Below are 24567 nucleotides of genomic sequence, written 5' to 3' on the forward strand. Positions count from 1 at the left end.
CCGCAATCCCAACCTTCACCCCAACCATCTACCAAATGGCAGTGCTACAGGAAGACTAAATCAGCAGCTCCTCATAGCAAATGGCTAATCAAATTTCTAAAGGCACCTTGTCTTCTCTCTTTCCCCACTTCAGTGTCTAGGTGTCCTCCCTCCAGCTTGACAAATGTCAGCAATACCCTTCCACTGTATGGGAAAATCACCTCACTGTGACAACAAATAATGTTATCCCGAGCACTCTTTAGACCGTTTTCAACAATTTTTGAAGTATAATGGTGGGTGCCCTTGTCGTCGCACGTAGCCTGAACGTGCCTTTACAAATCGTGCGGATGTTGAGGTTAGTGGCGCTAGCCTCTAGACTGGGCTCTCCAATCACAACGAAAACAAAGTTTTCTCATTCAAGATCATCAAAATGTATTCAGTTCAGGACTATCTTAAATCCTTTTTGTTATGTAACGTAATGTTTTCTTTCTTGCCAACATAATCATTTTCTTATGTCGTGCTACCAATCAATACATTAATCCACTTTATGGAAACACCCAATGCATTTCGGGTCAAACAACAGCCATGACCCTTCGTCAGGGGTCTGTGAAAAGGAAATCAAACAGGACCAAATTAGTCACCCTTCTTCATAGCCAACAGTACTAAACAATAAGGAATAGAATCACTAACAAAACGCGAAGCGGAAAGAAAAGAAAAACGGAAAATATCGTGATAAACAGAAAGATCCAATGCACCAGCTGAAAGATTCATCACACGTAACGTAGAGTAAAAAACTCACGAGCAGGAGTGTGCTCCACCTTCATTATGTGCTAAAAACATGAACCTAGCTTCTCTCCCCAACCTTAATCTCACATAGATTCAAATCTTAATAAACAGTGATCAAGAAACTTACAAGCTTTCACAAGCGTTCGCGCTTCCGTGGACTGTGAAGTTTACAACATCCAAACTACAACAGTTCTAATAGGATGAGAAATGCGTCACATGACCGCGATCGCAACCAATGGTGTTGCGGTGCCCCGGTCACGTGAGGAGGGTACTATGGCTTCAAAACAAAGGTGGGATCGTATTTAGGATGAAGAATCCGACAACCAAATCATACCGACAACATCACGAATTGCAATTCGGCAATGCTGAAAACATGTCTATGAAAATTGGAAAAAAGGAAAACATAATAACAAAACATAATTATACTGCATCACAAAATTCATGCAATTGAATATACAATATAAGCTGTATGTTGTGGATGGTCAAACGTTTCAAGGGGACAGGATGTAGCACAAGTCAATGAGAGAGATAAGTGAGTCATAAGACCCACGCATGCTCAATGCGATCGTTCAAGCCCAAGGGATGGGAAGAATTCAATTTTTTTATCCAGTGGAACTCCGCTCTCAGTCTTTGTTTCGTAGGATCCATGTCAGGACGCTGCTGAATACGGACTTTCAATTTACGTTCAGTTTGCCCAAATCAGGCAATTGTGACACTGCGAATTGCGTATATCTGATTAAGTGCCCGTGTGGCAAGGTATACATTGGGCAAACTGAACGTAAATTGAAAGTCCATATCACGGAACATAAAAGTAACATTAGGCTCAACAATCTCAAATCAGCAATAGCATGCCATTGGAAAGAGATGAACCATCAAATATCACAGTTAAAATTCATGGTGATCGAGGTAATTCAGCAGCGTCCTGACATGGATCCTACGAAACAAAGACTGAGAGCGGAGTTCCACTGGATCAAAAAATTGAATTCTTCCCATCCCTTGGGCTTGAACGATCGCATTGAGCATGCGTGGGTCTTATGACTCACTTATCTCTCTCATTGACTTGTGCTACATCCTGTCCCCTTGAAACGTTTGACCGTCCACTACATACAGCTTATATTGTATATTCAATTGCATGAATTTTGTGATGCAGTATAATTATGTTTTGTTATTATGTTTTCCTTTTTTCCAATTTTCATAGACATGTTTTCAGCATTGCCAAATTGCAATTCGTGATGTTGTCGGTATGATTTGGTTGTCGGATTCTTCATCCTAAATACGATCGCACCTTTGTTTTGAAGCCATAGTACCCTCCTCACGTGACCGGGGCACCGCAACACCATTGGTTGCGATCGCGGTCATGTGACGCATTTCTCATCCTATTAGAACTGTTGTAGTTTGGATGTAGTAAACTTCACAGTCCACGGAAGCGCGAACGCTTGTGAAAGCTTGTAAGTTTCTTGATCACTGTTTATTAAGATTTGAATCTATGTGAGATTAAGGTTGGGGAGAGAAGCTAGGTTCATGTTTTTAGCACATAATGAAGGTGGAGCACACTCCTGCTCGTGAGTTTTTTACTCTACGTTACGTGTGATGAATCTTTCAGCTGGTGCATTGGATCTTTCTGTTTATCACGATATTTTCCGTTTTTCTTTTCTTTCCGCTTCGCGTTTTGTTAGTGATTCTATTCCTTATTGTTTAGTACTGTTGGCTATGAAGAAGGGTGACTAATTTGGTCCTGTTTGATTTCCTTTTCACAGACCCCTGACGAAGGGTCATGGCTGTTGTTTGACCCGAAATGCATTGGGTGTTTCCATAAAGTGGATTAATGTATTGATTGGTAGCACGACATAAGAAAATGATTATGTTGGCAAGAAAGAAAACATTACGTTACATAACAAAATGGATTTAAGATAGTCCTGAACTGAATAAATTTTGATGGTCTTGAATGAGAAAACATTGTTTTCGTTGTGATTGGAGAGCCCAGTCTAGAGGCTAGCGCCACTAACCTCAACATCCGCACGAAAATCACCTCACTGCCATCTTGTGCAACAAGTCAGGCTTGGAGCATCCAAAATGGATCCCACAAGGCTTTCACTACTCTGGCTCACACCTATACACCCAGGGTGCAAACATACATAATATACACTTGGGATGTTAGAGCTAAGATATAGCGCATAGAATCAGAACTTTCTGTAAGTAGGTCAGTAGGCCTCCACTCAGATGACACAGATAAAAAGGTTTGGCCAATTCTAGGATACACAAAATGCGGCACACTGCCTCCACAGCTCAATGTGCTAAACCCATGGCAGTGATCCATTGTCTGTGCAGTGAGGGCACTCTTGATGCACCCATTCAGGTCACAGTACATGTCTAAGACCTTGCTCATATCAAGAGACAGGTTCACTTCTCTGTGCGCACACTAGGTTGGTGTGAGGTTATGGCCAAAATACAAAAAACAAGATACCATATATACACAGTTGGGCACTTAGGGCACAGTACATGACTGTACACATGCAGGGGACATCCCTGTCCCAAACAACTCCCTCTTTTTCCTACCCCACAGACTTGAGTAGATGCATATGAGCGCCTCTGTGAAGTAGACATAAGAATGTGGACTGTCAGTGATGCATGTAGGCATGGTGAAGTTGGACTGGAGAGGCAACCTTAGAGCCAAAAACCCAACTGTGGCCTTCTTTCAAACAGTGTTCAGGGAAGATATTCAGAATTCCGGTGGCCTTGACAAAGGATGAAGCAAAATATATCAAATCTCGCAGGACTATAAGTACACTGTGGAGAAACATAAGAGCGTAATATCAACTATCAGGTTTTTTAATACTTGGATGTCAGTAATGTCTCACAAATTCTTCTGTGCACACAATGCAGCATAGTGCACAATTGGCAGAACTTACACAGGGTTGTTGTCGTTGTTATTGTTTCCGACCCGGATCTCTGCTCCTCTGAGACGCTCTGGGCAGCAGTCGGCTCTGTTCACCACCACAACAGATCCGATGGCTTGACTTTGTCCCAAGTCCAATCTCCACCAAGGATTTAGGTCCCCATTGGTGGAGGAACAGGTCTTATCATAGTAGTTACCAGAGTGTTTGGCACTCAGGGGATATGATGGCAGTCCCAGATAGCCATACTGGGTGCTTTGAGTGGCTGTCCCTTTCAGTGCCAAATTTTCACCTGAAAAATATATTCAAGAGGTTAAAAAGTGACCCAATAAATGCCATATGCCAGCATTCCTACAACTTAGACTCAGAGACTTACCAAAAACATTAGTGAATGTTTTGAGTCTGATGTGCCACTTGTTACTAGAGTCTGAGAATTTTATAACTATATTTCCTAAGATGTCTCTCTTGAACCCCACACATTCTTATAAATCTAAACTGCAGAGGAAATGTATTTCCAAGCATTGCTTGTTCCATCATGACCACCAGGCATGATTTATCTTTTTCATGGCTATTACTCACAATAGTGGCAAGGCACTGATCTGATTTGAAAGATGTTGTACAGCCCCTCTTTAGTCGAGAGGATGGCATTAAATACCAATTTTTATTACGGTTTTTTAAATATAGTAGACTTGCAAATGTTAATAGCCCTTAAAAATGCAATGGGCTGGACCAAAATGTCATCGACAGCTCATTGGGCCCGATTCACAGAATGAACTTAAGACTCAATCCTAAACTTACTACTATTTTGGTATTCACAGAATGCACTTACTATTTTTGGCATTCACAGAATTAACTTACTACTTTTGGAATTCACAGAAGTTAGGATTTTGTCTTAAGTTTGCCTTAAGACAAACTTAAGACAGACTTAAGACAGACTTAAGACAGACTTAAGACAAACTTAAGACAGACTTAAGACAGACTTAAGACAGACTTAAGACCGACTTAAGACAGACTTAAGACAAAATCCTAACTTAAGTCTGTCTTAAGTCTGTCCTAAGTTTGTCTTAAGACAAACTTAAGACAAAATCCTAACTTCTGTCAATACCAAAAGTAGTAAGTTCATTCTGTGAATACCAAAAGTAGTAAGTGCATTCTGTGAATGCCAAAAGTAGTAAGTGCATTCTGTGAATACCAAAATAGTAGTAAGTTTAGGATTGAGTCTTAAGTTCATTCTGTGAATCAGGCCCACAGAGCATATGCAAAGGAGGCCCCCCAAATGAGCCAATGGCTGAAAAGTGGTGATTGAAAACCTTTTTATGGATGTTATGTCTATTGTGTATTTTGTAGGTGTGTGTTGTATCTGGTGTATGCTGACAAAAGGTTTGTACACACACCTAAGACCTAAAAAGGAACACAAGGCAGATGGCATAGCTCTAGGGTCTTGTGAATCGAGAACTGGAAGTGGCAGATTGTCAAGATTCAAATCTTTATTCGGATTTATGCCGAAAAATCCATGCTCTGTGTTCTGCCGGAGAGGACGGAGGTGGTCCAGTCCAGGGCCTTCTCTTGGATTCCAGCATCATGGAGGTGTGTTCGTAGTGTGCGGTGGCAGACCGTGTCGAAGGCAGCTGACAGGTCCAGGAGGATGAGAGCCGTGGTTTCTCTGTTGTCTAGCAGGGTCCTGATATCATCGGTGGCAGCGATGAGGGCGGTTTTGGTGCTGTGGTTGCTGCAGAACACGGACTGGGACGGGTCCAGGATGCTGTTCTCCTCGAGGTAGCGGGTCAGTTGTTTGTTGACGGTCTTCTCGATGACCTTCATCGGGAACGGAAGCAGGGAGATGGGTCGGAAGTTTTCGAGGTCCTTGGGGTGCACCTTGGGTTTCTTAAGTAAGGCGTTGATCTTGGCATGTTTCCAGCTCTCTGGGAAGGTTGCTGTCTCGAAGGAGATGTTGATGGCTTTCCGGAGATGGGGTGCAATGGTGGTGCCGGCTTTGTTGAAGACGTGGTGTGGGCAAGGGTCAGACAGAGATCGGGAGTGGATGGTGTTCATGATCTTGACTGTGTCGTCGTTGATGTTGACCCAGGAGAGCAGGCGGTGTGTGCGGGTGGTGGTTGTGAGGGTGGAGGTCTCAGTGGTTGTTAGGCGGTCGTGGTGTTGAAGCTGTCGTGGATGTCTGCGATCTTGCGATGGAAGAAGGTGGCCAGCGAGTCGCACAGGTCTTGTAAGGGTGGGATGTCATTGGTGTTGGAGCTGGGGTTGGAGAGTTCCTACACGATGTTGAAGAGTTTTTTGCTGTTGTGTGCGTTGTTGTCTAGGCGGTCTTTGAAGGAGCCCCTTTTGGCGGATCTGATGAGGAGATGGTGTCTGCGGGTGGCATTCTTGTGGGCTGTGTGGCTGTCTGGTGTTCGTTCGCCTAGCCAGTTCTTCTCCAACTTCCGGCAAGTTTGCTTGGAGGCCTGGAGGTCTTCAGTGAACCAGCTGGCTTTCTTGCTCGTGTGACTGTTGGAGGGTTTCTTAAGCGGACGAGGGTGTTGGCGCAGTCTTTGATCCATTGTCTGAGGTTGCGGTCGGTGGTGTTGGGGTCGGCGGGTGGGATCTGGGCGAGGGAGGTGGTTAGCTGGTCTTCGATGACTTTGCTCCAGCAGTGGTGAGGCATCTGTTGGGTGCGGTGGTGCGTGGTGGTTTTCCGGAAGGTGAAGTGGACGCAGCGGCGGTTGGTCCAGTGGAGTTCGGTGGTGTGGTTGAAGGAGATGTGAGTGCTTGCGGAGAAGATGGGGTCAAGCGTGTGGCGGGCAGAGTGGGTGGGTGTTGTGACGAGTTGTCTGAGACTGAGGTTGGTGAGGTTGGCAATCAGGGTGGTGGAGTTGGTGTCGTTGTTGTTATCGAGGTGGAAGTTCAGGTCCCCGAGAAGAATGTAGTCAGTGGAGGTGAGGGCGGGTGTGATGATGAAGTTGGCTATTGAGTCGCAGAACTGTGGTCGAGGTCCGGGGGTCTGTAGACGAGGGTTCCTCTGAGGGTGGTGTTGGGGTTGGTGTGGATCTGGAAGTTCAGGTGTACGGCGGTGCTGAGGGTGCCGTCGGTGTTGGTCGAGACTCTGAGACGTTTAAAAAGGAGAAAGACCAATATTTTAAATACAGAGTTAAAGTGCAAGATTTTGTGGTATAGACATTGTTGAGGATACAGGGTCTAGTAAGATAAACCTCTCGTATATTCAGTTGAACTTAACATTGTTGAGGATACAGGGTCTAGTAAGATAAACCTCTCGTATATTCAGTTGAACTTAGACATAGTCCTAAATCACTCACATATGTGGTAAAACTAAAACAAGAGGGCGATAGATAGATAGAGTGAGGGCAATAGATAGAGTGAGGGCAAAAGATAGATAGATAGATAGATAGATAGATAGATAGATAGATAGATAGATAGATAGATAGATAGATAGATAGATAGATAGAGTGAGGGCGATAGATAGAGTGAGGGCGATAAATAGAGGGAGGGCGATAGAGGGAGGGCGATAGATAGATAGAGTGAGGGCGATAGATAGATAGAGTGAGGGCGATAGATAGAGTGAGGGTGATAGACAGATAGATAGAGTGAGGGCGATAGATAGATAGACAGATAGATAGAGTGAGGGCGATAGATCGATAGATAGATAGAGTGATGGCGATAGATAGATCGAGTGAGGGCGATAGATAGATAGAGTGAGGGTGATAGATAGATAGATAGAGTGAGGGCGATAGATAGATAGAGTGAGGGCGATAGATAGAGTGAGGGCGATAGATAGAGTGAGGGCGATAGAAAGAGTGAGGGCAATAGATAGATAGATAGATAGATAGAATGAGGGTGATAGATAGATAGAGTGAGGGCGATAGATAGATAGAATGAAGGCGATAGATAGATAGATAGATAGATAGATAGATAGATAGATAGATAGATAGATAGATAGATAGATAGATAGATAGATAGATAGATAGATAGATAGATAGATAGATAGATAGATAGATAGATAGATAGAGTAATGGCGATAGATAGAGTGAGTGCGATAGATAGACAGATAGAGGGAGTGCGATAGATAGACAGAGAGTGAGGGCGATAGATAGACATATAGATAGAGTGAGGGCGATAGATAGATAGAGTGAGGGCAATAGATAGTTAGACATATAGATAGAGTGAGGGTGATAGATAGAAAGAGTGAGGGCAATAGATAGATAGACATATAGATAGAGTGAGGGCGATAGATAGAGTGAGGATTGATAGATAGAGTGAGGGCGATAGATGAATAGATAGATAGAGGGAGGGCGATAGATAGATAGATAGAGAGAGTGAGGGCGATAGATAGATAGATAGATTGATAGAGTGAGGGGCGATATATAGAGTGAGGGGCAATAGATAGATAGAGTGAGGGCGATAGATAGATAGAGTGAGGGCGATAGATAGATAGATAGATAGATAGATAGATAGATAGATAGATAGATAGATAGATAGATAGATAGATAGATAGGGGGTTGTGTGTGGGGTTGTGTGTGTGTGTGGGGTTGTGTGTGTGTGGGGTTGTGTGTGTGTGGGGTTATGTGTGTGGGGGGGTTGTGTGTGTGGGGAGTTGTGTGTGGGGGGGTTGTGTGTGTGGGTGGGGTTATGTGTGGGGGGGTTGTGTGTGGTGGTATTGTGTGTGGTGTGAGTGTGAGGGGATGTGTTGGGGTGGGGGGTGGGGTGTGTGTGTGGGGGGGAGTGTGGGGGGTTGTGTGTGTGGAGTTGTGTGTGTGGGGTTGTGTGTGGTGGGTTTTGTGTGTGTGTAGGGTTGTGTGTGTGCGGAGTTGTGTGTGTGGTGGGTTGTGTGTGTAGGGGTGTGTGTGTGGGGGGGTCTGGGTGTGTGGTGGGGTTGTGTGTGTGTGGGGGTGTGTGTAGGGTTGTGTGTGTGGGGGTCTGGGTGTGTGTGTGTGGGGTTGTGTGTGTGTGTGTGGTTGTGTGGGGTTGTGTGTGTGGTTGTGTGGGTGTGTGTGTGGGGTGTGTGTGGGGGTGTGTGGGTGGGGTGGTGTGGGGGGGTTGTGTGTGTGGGGTTTGTGTGTGGGGTGTGTGTGCAGGGGTGTTTGGGGGGGTTGTGTGTGGGGGGGGGTTGTGTGTGTATCAGTGTGAATTCCATCCTTGAGTCACTTTTTGGTGCAAGGAAGCATTTTGCGATAAAAATAGGGAGAAAACCAGAATTTCCACTATCAGATTCAGAAACAATCTTTCCAGTTAGAGGGCTAAAATAAAAGAACTTGGAGTTCCGCGGCCATTTTCTTTTATGGGCTGGAGTAGCTGCTGATCAGGGAGGGGGCACACAGGTTTAAAATAGCGAGCTGGAAGCTCATTCTGCATTTATAATAAATCACGGCCCTCGGCATACTGCAGTCCCATGTCAGCATTTGTCACCCCGTGAAAAAAGCAGAATTGATAAACAATAATTAAAAAACATAAAACTCGAACCAAAGAGAGCTGGGTCAGCCTTCTCAGAAGGCGCACGAGGAAGTATGTCTGCGAGATGAAGAGAGGGTGGTAAATTGGATGAGGAAGATGAATGAATAGGAGACAGAAACAGTAAGCGCAGGAGAGGCGAGTGAGAGAGGAAAGAGGAGGAGGGGGCCGAGATCCAAGATCGGTGAGGGAGGAGGTTGGAGATAGGCCAAAATTCATAGGAGGAAAAGCAGTGAGCAACAGCAGTAAGCCTGTATGGATGAGAAGAGCCAGGGCTAACAATATGAAACAAAAAGGTTGAAAGCAAGAGAGAGGGGAAGAAACAGAGGTAAAGAGAGAGAGAGCTGGATGAAGAACAGACCATGAAAACAAGTAAATAAAGGCTCACAAGAGCGAGGCCAGTGCGGGGAATGAGATTTTGATATCGTTTCTGATTACTTTGATACCTATCTCATTCGTTCTTTTTGGATCGATTATTTTCTGTCATTGAGTAAAAGACAACCCCGCATAAGTTAGATCAACCCCATAGACTGACGCAACTCTGAAGAACCACTTACGACTGATAAAGTTTTAAAAGTTTAATATAAAATTAGAAAAAGTTGCATATACAATCCTCTCAGGATAAGATTCAATAAGTATACAGGAACTAGAAGGAACATAAATTCCCGAAAGAACCTCAGTCTACAAAAGAATACAATCAAAATCAGTTCCAGAATCAACAGATTAAAAAGCATAGACACAATGTGGTTCCGTTGCGTCATCTATAGAAGAAGAATAAACAAGTTAAATCTGTCCCTACTCTATGCTAAGTGACATCCCTACTTCGCAAGTTCCTTACCTAAAAAGGTGTCAGCAGTTTGACTTCCAAAGAAGTTCAAACTCTCTTAGCCTCTAATGGTAACTTATGTCGAGAAGAAGTACCCTCTCTGCCTACCCATCCGCTCTCTAAGGGTCCTCGGCCTACTGCTCTCTTGCGCTCTGATCTCTCTGCGCATCTGCTCAAGTCATCTGTTCTTCGCTCCTAACTTGCTTCTTCTCCCCGGGGTGCTGTCCCTAAAATACACAATCACAGTATGGGTGGAACGCCCCTTTGACGCCCACCACGTATACATTCACATGATGTCATTTCTAGCTCTTTCCATGGCTTCATCTCTTCGCGTCGTCCGTTAAGTTGACCCTTCTTCTTAGGCGCCACCTTCGTCTTCTTGCTGGTGACTTCATTGACATTTCATTTGACACTTTCGGAGCAAAAGTCTATCACCTCAACAGAACTCTATTCTTTACGATTATGTTCTTAACCTCTTTTGGTCCTGTGAACGGTCATTTCAAAACAAGACTCAAATTCCAAGCGTCTCTTATCACGTTTAGGCCATAAACTTCGTCCAGCATTGTCACCTTAAATCTAACAAGACCTTTGACTCTTGGCTCGCACTTCAGATCAAGGCTATTCACGACTCCTGTGAGCCCACTAAATTACATACAGCGGAATCCTCTCTTGCGAACCCTTGGTCAGTCAGGTTAAAATCACATATGACCACACTCTTCTAACATTCCTACAAAGTCTTCTACACAGTATAACCTTTAACACATATTTATATATAATCGCATTTAGCAAATCCTTTGATTATACTAGAATACATTTTACATAGAATACAACGTTTATATTCTCGTTCGTTACATCGGGCTATATATGCTCTCTGCACATTTCTTCATTTTTACATTTCTCGCCGCTTTCTCCGTTTAATAATTACACGTACATGAATTCTGTTTTGCACGTTCTGCTGTTCGTAAGCATTTCTATACATTTCTATATTAGCCCACTATGTATACGGGCCTTTTAATTCTAATGCATTTTAGAATATATACAGATACATTTCCTATATTACTTTGGTTACATCGGCTAATTTTACGCTATAAGTGTTATTTCACGTTACAGTTTCTATGTTTGCGTTATATGCTTGTGAATATGGTACAGATATACTTTTTATTCAAATTGCGCTCTCTCAGTTCCCCCCTTTGATGACCTCTAGGGGTCATCACTAAATGCAATTTGAATGACACCTTACACAGAACTAGTTACAAGATTCCCTCTTTTTATCGTTTCGAGAGCTCTTAAACTTTTATACTGTTGATCTTGTAAAGCAGCTAATCTCCTTTCTTGCTCTCTCATGGACCTTTGTAACCGGTTCGACCTATACCATTTGTACAGTTTCACTAACCCTAATAATGTGATTATGCAAATCAATATTATCAATACAGGTTTCAATATGTACCACACAACGCTTTTACCAAGGTTGGCAAACCAACTTCCAACCTTTCCTACTCCATGACCTACTTTTTCCCAAACATTTATTTTTGTTAAATCTTCAATTTCTTGGTGTATCTCTGTAATGTTTTGTATGACTTTCTCAAGTGGTTTTGAATTGTCTGGAATATAAGTACAACATTCCTGGACCTTCAAAGCCTTGCAAACTCCGCCCTCTTTTGCTAGCAGAACATCTAAAGCAAGACGGTTCTGAAGAACCATTGCCCTAATCGACTGCATCTCTCCTTCTACTAGCATCAATGACCTTGCAGTACTTGCAGATAATCTATCTACAACTGTAGCTAGTCTCCTGATCTTAACATCGTTAAGGATTAAACCTAAAAGAGGAAACATTGCTCCAAATATGTCTCCTACTACCTCTGCATCTCCTACTTCTCTTTTCGCTCTTGTCGAAGCCTTTCCTTCTATGATCGCTAAATCCTTTGCATGATATATTTTGGGGAAGACAATTGCCAAGTAACACGAACCATACCAATTGTCAGGCAATTTTACATAGGCATTTCTTCCACATACAAAATATACATTAGGAATAGCTTGCATCCCTTTCATAAAATCTTTCGTATAGTACTCTAACCTAAAAGCATGTTCGCAATTTACTTCACCTACAAATACACTCTCATAATATGTCTTACTTCGAGTTAAACATAACTTTCCTTTCTGCGTTCTATCCAATGCTATTGGACCATTGCTACCTTTCCTTTTGTGTGCTTTTTCTTCTTCGGTCCAATCTGTTTTCCACTGTCCTGACATTTTTAGAATCTTCTGCCTTCTGTATCTGTCATCTACTTGTCCTATGAACGTTTTCTCAACCTCTGACACTTTGCAAGTCAGATTATTTCTGCGTGCATATGAAGTATCTAATGTATCCCAAGGAAGAAAGAATTTGGCTAATCTATCCTCCTTTTTATAATAGTCCCACTTATTCATTTGTTTATAATTCGGGACTTCAGGCAGTACCGAATCATAATTTGAAAAGTAGTACTCGAATCCTTCTCTACCATAAAATATACTGAGCAATAAACTACATGTTATCCCATAAGTCAGTGGGAGATGATGATATCTGATGCCTTCATCTACGGAAGCCGGCAATTGCATACAAACATAACAATCCTTGGCCTCCATGGCATCAATATACTCGTACAATAGCTTGGCATATGCGTTTGATCTAAAATTTCCCTGTGACTCGTCTACGTGTAACCTACGAGCTTCATCTGCCAGTAACGCCTTTTCACGGATCACATTGCTCTCCTCCTTTTTCCCAACAAGAGCAGGTTTCAAAGTCGTTACAGGCTTTACATCTGCTGTTTCTCTTTCACTTGCATGTCCTACTATGTACGATATGGTAACTACTGTAATAATGAGAAGAATTACTACTGCTATTAGTGTACCTATTATGCATTTGGCTTTTCGGTTTGGGTTGCCGTTCTCCATGTTATCAAACAGCGTAGCTCTTTCTTTTTCGAAGAAAAGTTTCTTTTTCAGTCTTTATTTGCTTTATTTGATTTCTCAGTCTTTAAAGTGCTCTTTATCAACAAAGTCTCTTTTGCACAACAATGTCTTTTTATCTTCAGCAACAGACAACCCTAACCTTTCTCCGTCCTCTAAATGTAATCCCTAATTTTATTCTTCTTTCCACTCGGCGCTAGGTTATCTTCTTCTTTATAGCTTAAACACAAAAGTCTTTATGCATCTACAATTATTCTCGTACCTGCAGCTTTAATAACATGTTCCAATAATTCCAAACGAATGACTTTTTCTTCTTGTTCTGGTATTTGATGACCAAAAGTCGGAAACTCTAATCGATTTAGCACTAGATCTTTGATCCGACTCAGGTAAGGGGGTATGGGAAGTGTGAAAGTCAGTAGCCCCTCAGTCTCGATTCCAGGCGTCAACATCCATATCTCCACTGCCACAAATGGATCGAGATTGATCACCTTCACTTCTTTCACTCTCCCAGATTTCTGTCCCCAAGACATCTGCTAGATAAGTCCACTCAGGGGTGGCGTATCTTTTGCAGGGCACACGTACCCTTCTTGATCTTCTCGGACTCTCAGAGCCTGAATCCGTAGCTTCTTCTTCTAGATCCGACTCTTCAGAGATCGGGACAAGGGTTCTCTCTTGATTTGCTTTTAAGCTTGGCCTTCTCCTTCTCTCCGGCCAACTAGCTTCGTCACTCCTTGTCCTCCTGCTCCTTGTTCTTGGACTTGTCTCTTGTTCACTTACAGCTTGTTCGGTATCTGATTCGAACTCCCAGTTACTCTCTTCTTCTGAGGCGACTTCGGTCTCACTGGTGTCCTGACCGTCGTCAACCTGTTCTGACACAGGCTCAGCCTCTTCGATCACCTCTACAGCTTGGCTTTCCCCCTCCGTGGCTTCTCTGCTTTCCGCTGGATTTTCATCCGAGAGAGGAGCTGTTTCTTCTAGAGGTGTTGGCACTCTTCGGGTGTGTGAGGCGTGTATCCAGTTGGGCAAGCCTCCACACTTTACTGCAGTGTTCGTAACTAGTATGACTTGAAATGGTCCTCGCCAGCGCACGTCTAAGCAGTTCTTCCTGACATGTTTCTTCACCAGGACCCAGTCCCCCGGACACAGGTCATGGCACAAGTCTTGTGCTGATGGAACCTCTGCAGCCTGGACCTGGAGGGACACAGAATTAATGGCATCAGATAGTCCCTTGCAGTAGTCCAAGATCAAATCGTCTGTGATGTTCAACAATGCTGCAGTCGGAACCGATGGCAATCTCATAGCTCTCCCCATTAGCACTTCATGTGGAGAGAGACCTGTTTTTCTATCTGGTGTGCTACGTATGCTCATGAGAACCAATGGAAGTGCATCAGGCCAACTCAGAGATGTCGATGAACAAACTTTGGCAAGTCTGGATTTGATTGTACTGTTGATTTGCTCTACGATCCCTGAAGCTTCTGGTCGATAACTGCAATGGAGCTTCTGATCGATACTCAAAGCTGAACATAGCATCTTCACTATTTCGCTGTTAAAATGAGTTCCTCTGTCCGATTCCAAAGAGGATGGCACCCCAAACCTCGGTATCAGCTCTCTAAGTAACAATTTCGCTACTGTCAGTGTATCGCACCTACGTGTAGGGTAAGCTTCAACCCATCTAGAAAATATACAGACAATCACTAAAACGTATCTGAGTCTATTGCATTTGGGCATTTCGATAAAGTCCAGTTGCATTCTTTTGAAAGGCCCCCCAGACCTCCCTATGTGACTCAACGTGACTGGTGTTCTCTTTCCTACGTTTAGTTGTTGACAGATCGCACAACGCTGACATACTGCTTCTGCCGCTACTCTAAACTTCGGATTAAACCACGTTTGTCTGAATACTCTCACCATGGCATCTCTACCTATGTGTGCTGATCCATGCAATTTCCTTGCCATTGGACTAACAAGTTCATTTGGTAAAACTGCTCTCCCATCTGCAGAAATCCAGAAATTCATTTCACTTTTAGTACATCCAGCTGTCTCCCATCCCTTTTTCTCTGAGTCTGGTGCATTTTCCTGAACACACTTCAATTCGTCCCACGTATCTACAGTGTCTAACAACATTGTTAACTCAGTTCTTTCTTGTATTCCCCCCACTTTTACATTGGTGTGAGAATATCCCTGTTCCGCACAGTAACGTGCTACCTCATCGGCATAACGGTTACCTTGTGACACAAAGTCTACATTCTTCGTGTGCGTGGCGCATTTGACGACCGCTATGGCTGTCGGACCTTGCAATGCTTCTAACAATAGTCTCACGAATTCTCCATTCCTAATGGGAGAACCCGAGGAGGTCATGTAACCTCTTTGAGACCATAACTGCCCGTAATCGTGAACTACCCCGAAACCATACTGGCTATCGGTGTATATGGTGACTCGAATTTTGTTACCTGCTAAACAGGCACGCGTCAAAGCAATAATTTCAGCTACCTGAGCGGAATGTACTCCTTCCAGGCAAGCGGCTTCCACAACTCTGGTAATAGTACAAACTGCATAAGCTGCTCCCAGCTGACCGATATCGTCTCTTACGCATGAACCATCAACAAAGAATATTTCATCGGGATCAGTCAATGGCTCATCTACGATATCTGGTCTCGGTTTGGTGCATAGTTCAGTCACATCAAGGCAGTCATGATCTGTACAAATTTCATCATCAATCTCATTTGGAAGTGGCATCAAAGTAGCAGGATTCAAGACAGAGCATCTCTTTAGGGTCACATTCTCGGCAGCCAGTATGACTTGCTCGTAGCGTGTGAGCCTGCTATTCGTCAGATGCTGAGTCTTAGTCCTGGTCATTAACAATTCCACAGAATGCGGTACGTACACCACTAACTGATGTCCCATTACCACACTTTCACTCCTTTCAATGCTGACACCCGTTGCAGCAACGGATTTGAGACATCCGGGCAACGCTGCGGCTACTGGATCTAATGTAGCCGAAAAGTAAGCAACTGGCTACGCGCATTGCCGTGTATCTGGGCCAAAACTGCTAAAGCGCAACCTTCTCTTTCGCAGCAGTAAAGCAAGAATGGTTTTTCGTAATCAGGCATCCCTAAAGCCGGGGCACGACACAAGTCCTCCCGCAGCTGCAAAAACGCCATCAAACAATCTTTGTCCCATGGTATCGGATCACCTACTCCTTTGTGCGTCAGTTGTAGTAAAGGTTTTGCCTTCAGTGAAAAGTTGGCTATCCACTGCCGACAATAACCGACCATGCCTAGAAACATCCTGACTTCTCTTTGTGTTTTAGGCGCGTTCATCTTCATGATCGCCTCTATTCTGTCTGGAGACACCTTCCGTTTCCCCTTTTCAATCCTATGACCCAAGTATTGCACTTCAGTCAGGCAATACTGCAATTTACTTGGAGACACCTTGTGTCCGTTCTCGGCCAAGTGATTTAACAAGGTGATGGTGTCTACCTTGCAAGCTTCCTCAGTTTCTGACGCAACTAGGAGGTCGTCTATGTACTGGACCAGAACCGAGTTCATGGGCAGCACTAGACTTTCAAGATTTTTCTTCAACAGCTGGTTAAAAATCGATGGGCCTTCTGTATACCCCTGGGGAATACGACACCATGTTAAAACTCGATTTTCCAGCTTAAAAGCGAACAAATACTGGCTCTCCTCATCTAAAGGAATCGAAAAGAAAGCCTGGCACAAGTCTATCACTGTGAACCATTCAGCTTGGAACGGTATCTGAAACAATATCACTGATGGATTCGGTACCACTGGACAACATGAAACAACAATATTATTAATCTTTCGAAGGTCCTGCACTATTCTGTATTTCCCACTAGGCTTCTGCAAACCCATAATCGGGGAATTACATGGACTTCCCACGATCTCCTTCAGTATTCCCTGTTTAATCATGGATTCGATCACAGGCTTTATTCCTGCAATTGTCTCCGGTGTCAACTTATACTGTGGTGTTCTTGGATACTCGGCATTGGGTTTTACCATGATCTTTACTGGTTCCACCCCTTTGATCAGTCCTATTTCTTCTCCAGTAAAATCCCACACCTCAGCTGACACTTTCTCCCTCAAGTCCTGTGGAAGCTCCTCCACTGTTAAGGTAGGATATAGTTCCACGCATCCCTGCGAGTTCACAACCTTAAAATCGGCATCATCATCATTAGTCTGCACTTCTACTCCTTCAGGTGTGCAATATATTGTGCAATTTAGTTTACACAACAGATCTCTTCCTAGCAAACACACAGGGCTAGAATCACAGATCACAAACTGATGTTCGTCACTGTAATTCCCTATCTTCACTGACACTGGTTCTGTCAGAGGATTCGTCATTCTCCTATTTGCGACTCCTACCACCTGGATCGTTTCTCCCGACATTGGCAGACCTGGGACTACCGCCGATCTCAAAGTGGATCGAGTGGCCCCCGTATCCACCAAAAAGGTCGTAGGACATCCAGCCACTTCAGCCTCTACGTATGGTCCTCTCTGATCTACCTCCAGGGCTGCTCCTAGAGTACAGTCTTCTTCTCTATTCACTCGTTGCCCCGTAAGAGGATCAACGTAGTAGCATTCTTCTCCTCCTACGAACAATGGCATTTGTCTATAGGTTTTCCCTCCATTTGTAATGCGAGGCGGTTGAGGAAACGGGGCTCGAGGAGTCTGAGTCCCCCCTTTGACAAACTTTCCCTTCGGGACTGCTGCTCCCTTAACCACGTTGTTCTGAACCTCATCCTCCTCCTGTTCTAATTCCCCTGTCTCGACATTATAAGGACACTCGCGTCTCCAATGTCCCACCTCGTTACACTGATGGCACCTAGTTGTCTTTTTCAGTGTCGCGATATCTACCCTCGGTCTCGGTCTTTCCTCCTCATCTCTGCTTTGATTATTCTGTTTCTTTCCTAGTGTTCCTGTTCCCTGTTGCCGCTGTCCACCCTTTCCAGCTGATTGCATCTGCACCAACATCAGCTTTTCCTTAAGTTTCTTTGCCTTTGAATCTATTTCATCGCTACAGTACCTTGCATACCTCAGAATCTCATCTAGAGGTTTGTTTTGCCAACAAATCAAATGCTGTTGAATCATTAAACTTATGTCTGGTCTCAATCCTAGGACAAACTTCGACACAAACTGTCCTATGTCTTTAGGATCCATTACATCCAACCCACTATACTGCTTGAATGCTTTCAGTAATCTCTCATAGAACTCGTGAACAGTCTCTTTAGGTTCCTGAGTTGTTCGATCTAGCTTAACCCAGTCTATATCCTGCACCGGCACTTTCTCTTTTAACCATGCAATTACCCTCTCGTATTTTTCCATGACTCTATCTGATGGACCGTTTGTCCGGGCATCCCTCGGAGGCTTACAAGCGGGCCATTCAACACTAAGTTTGCATGCCGTCCACAAATCTCCGGGTACTACGATATCAAATAAGGTGTTCAGATCGATCCACAACACCTTAGAGATCTTCACGAACCTCTCTACCTGCTTATACCACTCAACGGGGTTCTCTCTCAGCTTGGGGAAAGAATTGGTAAATGCCGCTAAATCCCCCCTACTCCAGGGCACATGCACGTAGTTTCCGTTCGCGATTTCTCGCAAAGGGAAAGCTTCCATTCGCATTAGCTCTGCATCCGGGGACCTCGTAAGTGTACTCCTTCTGACGGATCCCCTCTTGGACCATCTTTCCTCCCATTTATCCACATTCCTCCACAATCTGATACTCTGGATCAGTTCTTTTATGTGTTTTTTCAGCCCAATCGTCCTACGCTCATCTAGATCCTGATCCGTGCAATTTAGCCTATGGTTACCCTGTAACGCTTTAGTTCGTGATAGGTCTATCATATACCTGTTTGCCAAATTAGACAAATTTTCATGAGCTGACCTCGCTCTTCGAGTAACATCTTTAGACATAAACAGTATTTCATCCGGTTCATACAGCTCTATCCTTTCCATTGCCACTGTGCCGTCTATTATTTCATCCAAGTCTGATTTCAAACTCATTACATCGAGCCGTTTTGCTTTTAATTCAGCTCTCAGTACGTCAGTCCTAGGTTGTTCGCTTACATCCCTCTCACCTCCACTACGCGCCCTACGTCTAAGCACAGGTGAGTTATGAGGAGTTCTTCTTGCTTCTCTTTGTTCCCACCTCTCTAGATCCCAAGCTCTTCCATCCTCTCTTGGGGTATGGTGGAACAATGATCTATTCCCCATCGCTACATTCTGTCTTTTCGGCTCGGTCTCTCTAGATACGAGATAGGATCCCCCGTTCTGTTCTAAACCACTGCAACTCCCTTGCTGTCTGGTGTCGCTCAATAAACGATAAGGTCCTTCACGGTCCTCCATGTTCCCGCGATCTCGTTCGTGATCACCGGATGCATGGCGAGACGTTTCGCGACTCCCTATATTCTCGTGACTTCGTCCGTGATCACCGGATGCATGGCGAGACCCTTCGCGACTCTCCATGTTCCCGTGATTCCAATGTCGCACATTTTCGCCCGGGGCATGGTGAGTGCACCTGAAACTGTCTCGGTACTCCTGCGTCCTTCGTTCTCCTTCACTAAGGATGATGCGAGGCACTCCCCCACACCCTGCACTCCTGTCGTCGCACGTTTGCCTATTGCCACTGTTGGTATGGCAAGTATCTCCTTTGTTTCCTTGACTCCCTCTCTCCCACTCTGGGCTGCTTTCGCCAGCTCCGCAATGAGAGAGGATCCTGTTATCCTGATCTCTCCATTCTGCTTCTGTTTCTAATTGTTTATTCTGAGTCTCTTCGGCAGCATCCAATTCTCTCAAGTACTCCCTTAATTCCTTAAAGGTTTTCGGTTTCGGTCCCCTTAGATCCATCTGTCCTCTCTGACCCCCCTGTTCTATCCAGGGACCCGTTGCTGAATCTAATGGGGTACTCCGACTCATTGGTCCTAGCAACTGCCTTTGAGGATTTATCGTATTATTCCTATTCTCCATCTCTGCCATTTCCCTGTCCCATCGTGCCTGTTCCTCCTGCTGGACTCCCTGTGGGTTGTAGATTGACACTATAGGACCTATGGTAACAGGTACTTGTAGAGCATCCGGCAATTGATATGACCTTGCGTGCTCCGTTTCTGGCACCTTCTGGACCACGAATCTTCCTACTACTCTCTGTTCGGGACTAGATTGAGGTACTTCCTCACTTTTCTTGGAATCCCACTCTGTTACTGGGAGCGGTTTATTTTCCCCCCATCTAGCTCCGTCCCCTTGCTGTAGTTCGGGACTTTCGGCTTCTCTGTTGTACGGAGGTGGTCTATCCATTAATAGCCTCTCTATCAGATCCTCATCTGGCTCGCTATCCTCATCTTCTTCTAGAGGTTTCTTTTCTCCCGTAGTCTCTAACATTGTGAACAGTTTGTCTGCTTCTATCTTTTGCACCCTCCACTTTTTAGCTTCATCGTCCCATTTAGCATCCTGCACTGCTTTTACCGATCGTCTCACTCTTTCTTGGCGCCTCTTTAAGCTTTTCTCGTGTGCTGCTCTAAACCATGCACTAAGGGCTTCGAACTGTGTTGGCCTCGGTAGAGGTCTCGTTGCGAGCATTACCGCTTTCAGTTGGTTCAATACTTCTAACTTAAACGTCCCGTATCTCGGGAACGTCAGTTCCTTATTCCCTTCCGTTAGCTTATTCCACTCGGAGATCCATAGTATCGAGTGTAAGCCTACATTCACTGCCATATGATAAGCTGGTGTGCCTTCTGGTGGAGCTTCTTCTCCTGCATACAAGTTTCTTCTATCTCTCCTTAAGATCGCCCTTAAACGCTTAAAACACTTCATTTTCGATAATCTACGATTTTCTCTTATTCTCTTCCTTGTTTACGTCCCGATGACAACCACCAATCCCTATGCGACTCTCGCTAATCCGCCTATCCCAGCGCGGTTTTACACCGACCGGCCAATCCTAGCGCGGCTCTACGCTGACGTCACTTGTCCCCTCTGCAGCAGTTCCCCTCCTTTCTCAACTCGTCTCGCGGTCTTGCATGCGTCTCATTCATACACTGAAAAATGACTACTTCCGTCCAAGCGATCACTTTTCTCTGACTGTACGTCCACAGTCTAACTGTAATTGTCACCTCAACTGGCGAGACGTCTTTCTCTCACTTCAGACGCTCGCCTTAACTGATAGGTTACTTACACACAGTAAACGTACGACCAGCGTCCGTTACTCATACACTCACTCTGTCGCTCCCCCTATCATCGGTCCGACGGGCGATCAATGGTACCTCATGACCCCCTTTCAATGGTAGACAATTACTCTGGGTGTTCGATACACCCGAACCACTTAAGCCCTTCTCTGGATCTTAAGATTTTATCCGGTTGCGCGCGCTCACAACCTTCCCTCAATCACACTACAGGCATTCAACTCCGCTTGACATTACAACACAAGTACAACATAAAACACCGCAATCTTACAACGCATGACCCTTATACTCACTCTCGACCGACTCTGCTGCTTTTCTCTCGACGCACCGTCAGCGCCTTCTTCGGCAGAGATTCTTCTTCTGGTCGTCGATGACTAGGGACCTTGGGGTAAACTAGACCTGACCTAGGTTGTCTTCCTCAAGAAGAAAACCATCCTCTGCTACCAACTGCGGGGAATGAGATTTTGATATCGTTTCTGATTACTTTGATACCTATCTCATTCGTTCTTTTTGGATCGATTATTTTCTGTCATTGAGTAAAAGACAACCCCGCATAAGTTAGATCAACCCCATAGACTGACGCAACTCTGAAGAACCACTTACGACTGATAAAGTTTTAAAAGTTTAATATAAAATTAGAAAAAGTTGCATATACAATCCTCTCAGGATAAGATTCAATAAGAATACAGGAACTAGAAGGAACATAAATTCCCTAAAGAACCTCAGTCTACAAAAGAATACAATCAAAATCAGTTCCAGAATCAACAGATTAAAAAGCATAGACACAATGTGGTTCCGTTGCGTCATCTATAGAAAAAGAATAAACAAGTTAAATCTGTCCCTACTCTATGCTAAGTGACATCCCTACTTCGCAAGTTCCTTACCTAAAAAGGTGTCAGCAGTTTGACTTCCAAAGAAGTTCAAACTCTCTTAGCCTCTAATGGTAACTTATGTCGAGAAGCAGTACCCTCTCTGCCTACCCATCCGCTCTCTAAGGGTCCTCGGCCTACTGCTCTCTTGCGCTCTGATCTCTCTGCGCATCTGCTCAAGTCATCTGTTCTTCGCTCCTAACTTGCTTCTTCTCCCCGGGGTGCTGTCCCTAAAATACACAATCACAGTATGGGTGGAACGCCCCTTTGACGCCTACCACGTATACATTCACATGATGTCATTTCTAGCTCTTTCCATGGCTTCATCTCTTCGCGTCGCCCGTTAAGTTGACCCTTCTTCTTAGGCGCCACCTTCGTCTTCTTGCTGGTGACTTCATTGACATTTCATTTGACACTTTCGGAGCAAAAGTCTATCACCTCAACAGAACTCTATTCTTTACGATTATGTTCTTAACCTCTTTTGGTCCTGTGAACGGTCATTTCAAAACAAGACTCAAATTCCAAGCGTCTCTTATCACGTTTAGGCCATAAACTTCGTCCAGCATTGTCACCTTAAATCTAACAAGACCTTTGACTCTTGGCTCGCACTTCAGATCAAGGCTATTCACGACTCCTGTGAGCCCACTAAATTACATACAGCGGACTACTCTCTTGCGAACCCTTGGTCAGTCAGGTTAAAATCACATATGACCACACTCTTCTAACATTCCTACAAAGTCTTCTACACAGTATAACCTTTAACACTTATATATAATCGCATTTAGCAAATCCTTTGATTATACTAGAATACATTTTACATAGAATACAACGTTTATATTCTCGTTCGTTACATCGGGCTATATATGCTCTCTGCACATTTCTTCATTTTTACATTTCTCGCCGCTTTCTCCGTTTAATAATTACACGTACATGAATTCTGTTTTGCACGTTCTGCTGTTCGTAAGCATTTCTATACATTTCTATATTAGCCCACTATGTATACGGGCCTTTTATTCTAATGCATTTTAGAATATATACAGATACATTTCCTATATTACTTTGGTTACATCGGCTAATTTTACGCTATAAGTGTTATTTCACGTTACAGTTTCTATGTTTGCGTTATATGCTTGTGAATATGGTACAGATATACTTTTTATTCAAATTGCGCTCTCTCACCAGCAAGTTCCACATTGACTGGGAGATAATAAAAACAAGCTCTCTGCATTGCGTGGCAGGGGCGTGGGAGCGGATTCCTTTGAAGTCTGATGCGGGGGGGCGGGGGAGCGGATTCCTTTGAAGTCTGCTGCCGGGGCTCACAAGCTGATGACAAATGGTGTGCTATGTGCACGCGCCTGGCTCACATGCACTGTACCTAATCCGCAGTTTGGGTACACTTTTGAAAGCCTTACTATAATCTCGCCAAACAAGTATTGCTAAAGCAATGCCGTAGGCGAGACCTAGAAATCATAATTCCGATATGTGCGGTAACTCCTTTTTACCGCATGCAGGCCTGACTCGCGACTGACTGTGCCCCAGCCAAACCTGGAGGTTATACCACAGTTACCTGGGATGCTGAACACATCCAGGACTACACAGGCAAATTAATTCTGATGCACATAATGAGCATTCCCTCTATCTAGTGGACCATTTCACCTCTCGACCCCTACTCCCCTGGCCCTACACGGCCTTAATCTTTGCACTGACAGTTTGTCAACTCGCGGACGTAGGGCAGGTGTCGGCTCTGGTGGTCACTGCGTCTTTTATGTGGGGTGTGTGTCTGCACGGGGTCTGCTATTTTTGAACTGGGTGAGGGTTTCCGCGAGTCAGCTTTCCATGAAAGAAAGCCACAGGGAGGGGGGGCTCACACCTCACAGGCGAGTTTATGGCACCCCAAAACATTTGTCCCCAGCTCTCACACCAGAAAACCATGTGGAAGGCTGTAAGCGGCCTTCAAAGACCAACTTCACACCTCAGGACATGCTTGGGGGCCATTACGGGGTGGGAGTGGTAGGGTCAGTCGCCAGTGCCTCCATACCAACTGTCCTACCAGATTCTGGCGGAGACTCACCAACCGTACCAGTGTTCATAAAGTGCGCAAGTGTGTGTGCGCGCGCGCCCACGCGTGGCAGGCGTCTGAAGAGTGGAGGTGCTATCATTATGTATACGTCGATGGTGTTGAGCACCTTCTTCAGAGAAATGTATAGCCTACAGGCAGCAGGTCCTGTTTCCTGAAGCGTGGACTCTTACTTTTAACTCTGAAGTTAATATAAAGAGTGACATAGTGTGGAGAAATAACACCGGCCATTGCTCAAGTACTAATAGGCAATTCAGTTTGTGATGTGTGCTTTATTAAAGACCTGCAGCATTTTTATGTAACAGTCCTCGCTCAGGAGGTACCCCCCACTTCTTATCCATGTCGTAATACTCAAACCACATGCAGTGATCTGAGTTTCTCAAATGAAAACAGAATTCAGCACACCCACCCAAACCCCTCATTAAAAAAACGAAACTCTCTTCAGGGCTGAACTCAGTGGCTGTCTTATGGCGCAGGAGGGTGACAACCTGGCATAGAGGAAAATTCTGGGCAGTGACTAGAAAATTTCAGGGAAACAAGTT

The 24567-nt window shown here is 44.5% G+C and overlaps 1 protein-coding gene across 1 annotated transcript in view; it reads right to left on the minus strand.

The window, feature by feature from the left end:
* Positions 1-24567, minus strand: part of LOC147724834 (fucolectin-like) — a 110250-nt gene that overhangs the window by 26151 nt on the left and 59532 nt on the right. The window contains exon 3 of the mRNA XM_086918115.1: positions 3675-3951. Coding sequence (XP_086774241.1) covers positions 3675-3951 — 277 coding nt within the window. The remainder of the gene's footprint in view (positions 1-3674; positions 3952-24567) is intronic.

This window comes from Lissotriton vulgaris, chromosome 4_1 (genome assembly GCF_964263255.1).
Source record: "Lissotriton vulgaris chromosome 4_1, aLisVul1.2, whole genome shotgun sequence".
Taxonomy (NCBI): Eukaryota; Metazoa; Chordata; class Amphibia; order Caudata; family Salamandridae; genus Lissotriton; species Lissotriton vulgaris.